The 9791-nt window shown below is 33.9% G+C and overlaps 1 protein-coding gene across 1 annotated transcript; it reads right to left on the bottom strand.

Annotated features, from left to right (window-relative positions):
• Window positions 1-2626: 2626 nt before the first annotated feature.
• Window positions 2627-4509, bottom strand: LOC131623707 (cytochrome P450 CYP94D108-like). Its single transcript, XM_058894723.1, has one exon. The coding sequence runs from the start codon at window positions 4458-4460 to the stop codon at window positions 2940-2942; it is 1521 nt and encodes a 506-aa protein (XP_058750706.1). The 5' UTR covers window positions 4461-4509; the 3' UTR covers window positions 2627-2939.
• Between the last annotated feature and the right edge of the window lie 5282 nt (window positions 4510-9791).

Raw genomic sequence — 9791 nt, 5'->3', positions numbered from 1 at the left:
ACCCTCCTTTAGTCCTAGAACCTCTAGACAAAGGAATAAACATCTGAAAAAGAGTCAAGATATCTCTAGGAAAAACAACACACCACCCTAACCACCTAAAAATTCTATACCAAATAGAGGATGCAACCTCACAAATCACAAAGAGATGAGAGGATGAATTAATGATCAACTAGCATAAAAGAAAAGAAGTAGTCCCAGCGGTCAAGGAACACCCCTCTTGAGTAAGTTATCTCTTGTTGGGATATGATCCTGAAAAAGCTGCCAAAAGAAAACTATAACTTTAGATATGGCCCAACTACACCAAATAGTCTAAAGAACTAACTCTACGGGAGATACCTAGCGACCAGAGGAAACTCTTGGGCTAGAAGAGAAGAGTAGGCAGAAGACACAGAATAAGCACCATCACTCAACTCACGCCACTTCCATACATCACTCTGAAAAGAATGGGTAAAGCCCTTAATAACAAACTGTAAATCGCTAAAAAGATTCATTTCATGGTCAAAGAGAAAAGGTATTCTCCACTTGAGGTCGCAGATCCGACTCTCCTCCTCTCATATGTCGATCTCCCCTACAAATTTAAAGGCTTGGTTAGAAATCAGAAAAGTCTAGGAAATCTAAGACGAAGGGAAGTATTCCCAACCTAAAGATCCTCCTAGAAGGAGCTAAGGAGACCAAAACCAACTTTCAAGGATAGCTCATCCCTAAACCAATAAGAAGTATCATCAACTTTAGATCCTAAAAGGGAAACCCCTATCTACCAAGGTGAGATCGATCTAAGGCAACCGATTGTCCCACCCATAATAGAAGTCGTAGAGATGACTCCATATATGGTCGTGAGAATATCACGCCATGTGCTAGAAGCCATCGAAAGCATGCACCATATTCACTTACCCAATAAGGCCATGTTAACCAACTGAAGGTCACGAACGACAAGGCCTCATAACGTCCCAGGCTTGCAATCATCCATCCATTTGAACTAAGCAATCTTAGACTCCCTTTTCACTCTCCCAAAGAAACTTTCTCGGAATCTTCACTATCTTCTGTCAAACCTTAACATGCATCTTTAAAAAAGATAAGAAAAAGATATGAATGTCATTAAGAACAAAGTTAAGGAGGATCACTCTCCCTTCTAGGGAGACATACCTATGCTTCCATGAAATGAGCCTTCTAGATAATAAATTAACTAAATATTTTCATGTAGACGCTAGGCGGGGGTTAGCTCTGACCGGGAGCCCAAGGTACTTAAAAGGAAGAGACTTCTTCTAACAATGGAGAAACTAGCAGGCAAGGTCTAATAAAGTCTGATCAGAATTCACCCTAATGAGAGAGGTTTTGGAAAAGCTAACACGAAGGTCTGAGGTGTGCTCAAACCCATAGAGTATAACCTTAATGGTCCAATGATTATTTATAATAGTATTCGCTAGGATAATAGTATCGTCTGTATACTAAAGATGGGAGACCATCAATTCCTAGGATCCGACTCTAACTCCTGATAAAAAGGTGTATCTCTACAGCCCAATAAATCAAGCCACTCAGGCCTTTAGCTACTAGAAGAGAAAGGAAGGGGGCTATGAGATCTCCTTGCTTCAACCCTCTTTGGATACTAATCTCTTGGGTCGGACAATCATTAACCAAGACCACAAGATTTCCTGAAAACTCACAAGCCCTAATCCAGCTCCTCTACTTATCATTAAACCCAAATATGGAGAGCATATAGTCAAGAAAAGACCAGTTAATAGAGTCATAAGCTTTCTCATAATCAACTTTAAAGATGAGACAAGAATTCTTACCTTTTTTGACAAGATCCACACGTTCATTCATAGAAACCACCATATTTACTAAGAATCTACCTTTGAGTAAGGCACACTCGTTAGAGGAGATGAGATTATCAATAACCCAAAAAAAAACTTAGATAGTATTATTTTATTTATTTTTTATTAATTACATAAATTAATATTATAAAAATTATTTTTTTATTTTAAAAATGTGACGATTGCATTGTCTGATGTTGTACTACCACATAATTATTATCATGTCAAAAGGAATAAAAAACTCAAAATATATTAAATAGAGAATTAAAAGAGGGAATTGTTACTATTAAGACTAAAAAGTTAGAAAATATTACTCCCCAGTTTCATAATAGGTGTCCTCTTTACAATTTTCACATTTTTTAAGAAAATGATTAATTATGTTGATTTTAATGATAAAACGAATATCATTTATCAAAATAACTTTATCAATAATAGATAGTGGAGTAATGATATGAATTAAAATACAATAAATAAAGACAAGTTAGTGGAAATAAATAATAAATATCACATTGGTATTTTAAAAGGACAAATAATTTGAGACAAATAAAAATTAGAAAGAAAACACCTGTTGTAAGACGGATGAAGTATCTCCGTACCTAAATGTAAGATCTCATAGCGTAAATTGCACAAATTAAGATAGTTTAAATTTATTGACACATATTTTGTATAATTTTATAAATTTATTATTAAGAGAGAGAATGTATTTATTACTAATTCCAGGAAAATATGTATTAGGGATATGTTTAAGAAAAAATAATCAATATATTTTAATATTTTAAAAGTTGAAGAGAATAATTAGGGAGAATGTAGTAATAAAATTGAGAACCATCATTTAAGCCTTTAATTTAGTATCATCCTTTTTGGCATTTCAAAACAAAATGCAACATCATAAATAACTATTGAGGATGGCAAAGCTCTCCCTAAAAGAGTTCTTTACTATATCATCCAAGTGAGTGCAACAACAACATAATTCTAACACAATCACTTCTTTAATATCGCATGAAAAATCACTTTAACCACTTTTATACATATATTTCTTTCTTATCACTACACACCCACTATCCCTTACCACTTGCATCATCACCTCTCTTCACATCCACACCTTAACACACACATCCTCTCTTTCCCTTACCTCATTCGCACACTCACAGGCAACCCATTTTTCATCCTCAATGTCAAAGACAAAACATGTTCAGGAATCTTCTCCTTCTCCACCGCAACAACCTCAAACCTCTCCATCACAGAAGCCGCAATACTCTTCATCTGAATATACGCCATTTCCTTCCCTAAACACATCCTAGGACCCGCATGAAACACCGGAAACTTAAACGCACTCTCACTTCTACAAACACCAACACCACCCTCACCCTTCTCATTCTCCAACCACCTCTCAGGCTTATACTCATTACAATCTTCCCCCCACACACTCTCCATTCTCCCCATAGCATAAGTATGGTAAGAAATAAACCAACCTTTCTTCATTCTAGTCCCGTCCGGCAATACATCGTCGTTCAAACACGCCTTCGTATCAACCGGAACCGGAGGATACAATCTCATCGCCTCTGTAATCGCCGCGTGTAAGTATTGCATCTCCCTCAACTCCTCGAAACCAAACACAGCCATTTTGTCGCCACTTCTTGAACGAACCGTTTCGATTTCTTTGATTATTTTCTCTTTAACATCGATCCTAGAAGATAGGATCCAGAAAAACCAACTCAATGCAGCCGACGTCGTATCGCGTCCCGCCAGAATAAAGCTTATTACGATATCACGTAGAAACTCCGGTGAAGCTTCTTCTGTTGCGATGAAACGTGATAGTAAATCTTCACCTTTTCTGGACCCGTTTTTCTCTTCCATTCTTGACCGTATGATCTCGTCAGCGAATTTATGAACGGTTGCGATTGATTGTTTCAATCTCCCTTCTGCTCCGACGTTGAGAATTTTTTGCACTTTCCATAACATTGGAAAAAGAGACATGAACCTTCCGGAGCTTAACACTGCGGCGTCTTCGAAAGCGCGCATGAATGACGCGTTTCCGGAGGTTCCGTCGCCGCTGAGACATCCAGGGTCGACGTTGAACGCGAGTTTGCAAACGTTGTCGAATGCGAAACATTCTAAGATATCCTGCAAATCAAGGATGTTGTTTTTCTCCGCTGCTTTTGAGAGAATCGGAATGAGCCTAGTTTGTGTTTCTACTGTTACATTTTCCACGATGAAGTTTCTTAAGGATTTCGTGTTGAATTCGTAGCTGGCGGTTTTTCTCTGAAGCTTCCAGAGATCACCGTCGGAGTTAAAGATTCCTGTGCCGAGAAAATCTTGCAGGAAAGAGATGAATCTTTCGCCTTTCGGGTAGTTTTCGAATTTGGTTTTTAAGATGTGTTGTATGTTATCTGGGTTGGCTGTTAGGACGCCGTGGATTCTGCCGGGGCGGCGGAAGACGGCGGTGTTGGTGGGACAGGTGCGGAGGACTTGGGTGGACCATTCGAGGAAGCGGTGGCGGTTTGAGATGAATGAGGGTAAAGCTCCGAGGAGAGGGTAGGTTTTGAAGCCGGGTTTGTTTGATAGGGTGAAGAAACAAAGGGAGAGATAGAAGAAGAGAAGAGAGAGAATGGATATGAAAAATGATTGGAGGGAGAAGAAGAGTTCCATAGTTTGAGGTGATAACTTTGTGTGTGTGATTGATATGTGAAGTTATAAAGTGAAGGAGATAACTATAATTTATATGAAAAAACCTTTGAATTTTGTTGGTACTTGCATCTTTAACCAATCAAATAACAAAATTATATTTTTAAAGAAAAATGTTTTTAAAGAACAAATTATAAAAACATTACCTGTAAAATTTTAAAAACATTAACTAAATTGTTTTTAAAGAACAAATTATTTTTAATTAATATTATTATAGTTAAATATAGAAGAAAGTTATAACTAATTATAAAAATTTTCTTTTTAAGAAAATGTTTTTGAAGAATTTAAGAATAAATTTAAATAATTAACTAGGTGGTTCTAGAAACTTTTTGAATTTTTTATAATTTAATTATATTTATATATACATAGGAAATTATTTAAGAAAATGGTTTAGAGGAAATTTAAGAATAAATTTAAAAAAATACATCAACTTTGTGGGTCTAGAAACTATTTAAAAAATATTTTAATTAAATTTATTGTAGTTATACATGGGAAATTTTTTAAGAAATGGTTATGAATAAATTAAAGAAAAACATTAACTTTGTGGTTCTAGAAACTATTTTTTTAAAAATATTTTTAATTAAATTTATTATAATTAAATATACAGAAAATTGTGTATAAATCCTTTTTAAGGAAATGTTTTTGAAAACATTTAAGAATAAATTTATAAAAAAAACTTTAACTTTGTGGTTTTAGAAACTATTTTTTTAAGGAAGTGTTTTTAAAACATTTAAGAATAAAAGAAACATTTATTTTGTAGCCACTTTAGATCATTTCTTCATTTGTCTCTCATTTCTTTTCTATTTCTCTTAATTTTGCTCTTTCTTTTAATTATATTTTTCGTTTTCAATAATGAGTTAGAATGAGATTAAGAGAGAAATAGAAAATTTAATGAGAAAAGGAGAAAAAAAAAGATACTTTCTTAAAAATTTATTATAACTAACTTTATTATATACATAGAAATCATATTATATTATATTATATTATATTATATTATATTATATTATATTATATTATATTATATTATATTATATTATATTATATTATATTATATTATATTATATTATATTATATTATATTATATTATATTATATTATAGAAACTTCCTTTAAATAAAAACGTTTTTGAAAAAAAAAACGTTTTTGAAGAAAGGAAAACATTATTTGTGTGGTTTTATAAACTTTTTTTAAAAAAGTTATAATAAATATACATAGAAAATTTTGTATAAATTTAGAAAACTTCATTTTAAGAATATTTTTTTGAGAAAATATAATAATAAATAAAAAACAATAATTAAGTGATTCCAGAATTTTTTATCTAACTTTATTATTGATAAGTCTACATAAAAAATCAATTAAGAAATGTTTTTGAGAAAATATAAAAAATATTGAATATGTGGCTCTAGAAACTATTTAAAAAAAAGTTATTTTAATTTATAAATATTAATAATTGTTGCAGTAAAGATTAAATTTTAGACAAACAAATTACACTCCTCTAACTAATTTCATTATAGTTAAAATATAGATATTGCTCTTAAGCAAATCTGGGTATTGTATGTTTTTGGTTCAATGTCGTGTCCTCCTCTTTCCATGGGGGTTATTCTTTTACATTCAACCCTCACCTTCTACTTTTATGAGGTAGCAACTTTTCAGATACCGCATTAAAGTTTTCCTAACATCTGTCGTCACAATCATGAGAGTGAATTGTTTTCCTCATTAACTTCTCTAACTTCCATGCAACTTTTAAGCTTCCATGACTGTCACGTCTTTGCCATCTCGGCCCTCAAACTAGGCATGTTTATTGTTCCCCCGTCTTCATTCACGGGCCCTTGGTTAAGGGATTCCCCCCGTCCTACTGACTTCACATTCCAGCTCCGGGTAGACCTGTAATCCCTCGCATTCGGCCTCATATCTAGATCCGACTTCCTACACTCATACGACCTTCCTGCCATTAATCCTACCTCCAGGTAGACTCCTCATCCGACTTGTAAACCGTCTTTAAGAAGTTTAAGATGTACATAAGCCCCCCGATCACGAGACCTAACAGGCCGATATGTTCGGTCCATAAATCCTAAAGTTCCTAGGCCGACGATCCATATCGGTCGTCCTATATCCGACGGCCACCTGCCGTATACAGGTGTCAGTGGGTTTTTAAAAGAAATGATGGGCGCGTGTCCCATCAAAATCCTTTGGCTTTCTCTTATAATGATGACCTTTATGGGGAAATAACTATCATCATACCCATATTTGCTAGACTTCTCAGCTTCCTAATCAGGTTTAAAATAAATACCTACCCCACTACCTTCTCTTCCTTATTCGCACTTCTTCCTTCGCTTCTCCAAGAATCTCTTTGTTTTTGCCTTCTCCTCTTCAGTGACGCATTTCATCCTCCTTTTTCTCATCACACGGGTAACCCTTTACTTAATCTTTATCTTTCATTTTTTAATTATGATACTCATACGAGAGTACGACGATTCGGGGAATGTACCTGTTCCCTGGAATTCCCAAGAGATAAGTGAGCTACGAGCCAAATGCATGAAAGAGTGTGAGAGAAATTTGGGATAAGTTGATTTTGATCAAATTGTTAGGGAAGTTTATGGTGATGTTTTCTTTCCTTTTAGAGACACTAATTACGAGCCCCTCTCCCCGGTTCGGTGGAGGTCTTGATGGAGATTAGCGGATCCTACATTAGTTCTGAGGTTTTGAGCTTTAACCACAACACAATGGACACTAGTTATATCTCCAAAATCCGTTCCAACAAGAGCCTCTCGACCAATGGGAACAAACTGGACGTGATTCTAGAACCTTGCATTGATGGAGAACAATTTTGTATCTACCGGCCTAAAGGAGTGGCCGATGAGTACTTTTACTTTTACATCGGGGTACTCGAGGATTTTAAGATCCAAATACCTTTTATTGACTTTGAAGACGACCTCCTGACCGCCCTAAACATAACCTCTTCAATTTAATCCTTTTATTGACTTTGAAGACGACCTTTTAATGATTTTAAGATCCAAAAATAATATTTATTTAATCCTTTTTTAATTAAGTCAAAAATGATGTTTTTTATACCTTTTTTAAGGCCTTTAAATCAATTGTTTTTAAATGAATTTCTTCACCATTTGTTTTGATTAAACTTGTGTGACTATTTTAAGGTTAAACCTAGTTTCTTAGGTAGCTATACCATGATCCCATAGTTTTTCACTTAGGGTTTTATTTGGCTTTAGAAATTAATTAGGTTTGTGTACATATACTAAACCCTAATCTTATGATCCTTTGATGCAATATCATATGAATATAAACTTGATTACCATGATCTTTTGTTGATTATCCACTTGTATATACATTCTTGATGATTTATGCCTTGTTCTTTATACCTTGGTCATGTTATTATATATATATATATATATATATATATATACCCGCATCCATCTGACGTTCATCCATCATCACATTATACTCATACATATATGATATGATCTTGAGGTATGTCATTCCTTTTATTCATAACATCTTTTACACTTGAGTTGATTTTATACATTGATATCTTTGTACTCACCTTTGATTGTACCCATGATACACATGACATGTCTCACACACCACTTGAGATATTCACCATTAATGCTTGCTTGAGATGGTTAATTCCTCTTTGATGCTAAAACTCCAAAGGAATGAGAATGGTATTGACTAAAATTATAAAGGTACTCACTCTCTTTTCCTCCTCTTTTACTTTGTGCTTAGTATTGATAAAGCTTAGCACTTTCTCCTTGTTTTAAAATGGTTTTGTATTGTTAAATATTAACCTCTTTTAAATCAACTTTGGTTTTGTATTGTTAAAACTCAACCACCACTCTTTTAAAATACCCTTTGCATTGTATTGTTAAAGCTTGGCACCTTTAAACTTGTTAAGTCTTATTAAAGCTTAACATTTAAAATCCTGTTGAGTATTGTTAAAGCTAAACACCCAAAAAGATTTTGACACTTGGCTCTTTTAGTTTCCTATTAAGAGGAACTACAAATGCTCTGACTTTCCTCTTGCACTTAAGGGGTATGTAGGCACAAGATGCAATGTCTTGCCGATCACACTTTTAATAAAACTTCTTTTCCTACCATCCCACTCTTTTTAATCAAAAACACATAAATATTTTATAATAACAATAACAAATATATTTACAAAGGGGTTCTTGTAGAGTACTACAGATGTGAGGGGTGTTAATACCTTCCCCTTGCATAACCAACCCCGAACCTAGGATCTCTGTCTGTTTTATTAGTTTTATTTTAAAAGCTTCTTTGGGTTTTATTTCACTCTTTTTCCCATTTTCTTTGGAAACAATAAAGCGCGGTGGCGACTTTCACTAAAATACAAGTCGGGTCAATCAAATGGCCTCCGGTCTCACCTTGGAACATAAGTTTTATTTTGAAAAATTATCTTTTTAGGATGATGATGCACATGACTTACTTTGTTCACTTTCCTTTTAATTGGCTAATCACTAGCCTTAACAAAGATAGTTTTACTAGAGCTTGGTTTATAATTTGTAGAGTATCCAAGTCCACTTTTGTCATTTGCGTATCTTTGACGACTAAGTAAATCATCCAGTCCAACTTTTCCCTTTACATATCTTTCTAAAATTCTTTTTAACTGAACAATTTGGAAGGAAAGTGATTCACACTCTTTGCATGTAGTCCTTTGTTTTTCTTTTTCAAAATTCTTTTCTTTTTCCTTGTCAAAATCTTTTTGCATACTATCAACTTTTTTTTTCAAGAGAGGAAATAAATTTCTTTTAACTTCAGTAGTTCCTTCATGAGTTTCTACTAATGTATCCCATATTTCCTTCACCATTGTGTATTTGGAAATACGAAATAATTCATCCATGCTAAGTGCACCTTGAAGAAATTTATAGCTTGTTTGTCATAAAGAAACGTTTTCTCATCATCTTCATCCCATGATGCTTCGAATTTTATGGAGGAAACACCATTAGCAACAGTTTTTGGAACGAAAGGACTGTAACACCCCATATTTTCCCGTATTTAATTCACTTAGAATTTAAATGATTTATTGGGATTATTTGGAATTTTATTGGATTAATTGGAGAAAAGTGAGAAATAATGTTGTTGGGCTTGGTGTCGTGGTTAGTGAAAAGGGGGTGCTAAGTGTTAGGCCCTTACTAAAGCTATTTTTATTTTTCATAAAATAAGGAAAAGAGGAAAATTGGAAATTTGAAGCAAAAGAGCAAAGAAGAGAAGGAGAAGAGAAGTACATGAAAGCGCGAAGAACAGAGAAAGAGGAAGAACCCAA

The sequence above is a fragment of the Vicia villosa genome, unplaced genomic scaffold, assembly GCF_029867415.1.
Source record: "Vicia villosa cultivar HV-30 ecotype Madison, WI unplaced genomic scaffold, Vvil1.0 ctg.000077F_1_1, whole genome shotgun sequence".
NCBI classification, from domain to species: Eukaryota; Viridiplantae; Streptophyta; class Magnoliopsida; order Fabales; family Fabaceae; genus Vicia; species Vicia villosa.
Note: the sequence above shows the minus strand (reverse complement) of the source record. Positions and strands in the feature narration are given on the sequence as shown.

What these genes read in the sequence shown, in the direction of transcription:
- LOC131623707 (XM_058894723.1), bottom strand. Translation starts at nt 4,460, where the DNA reads ATGGAACTCTTCTTCTCCCTCCAATCATTTTTCATATCCATTCTCTCT.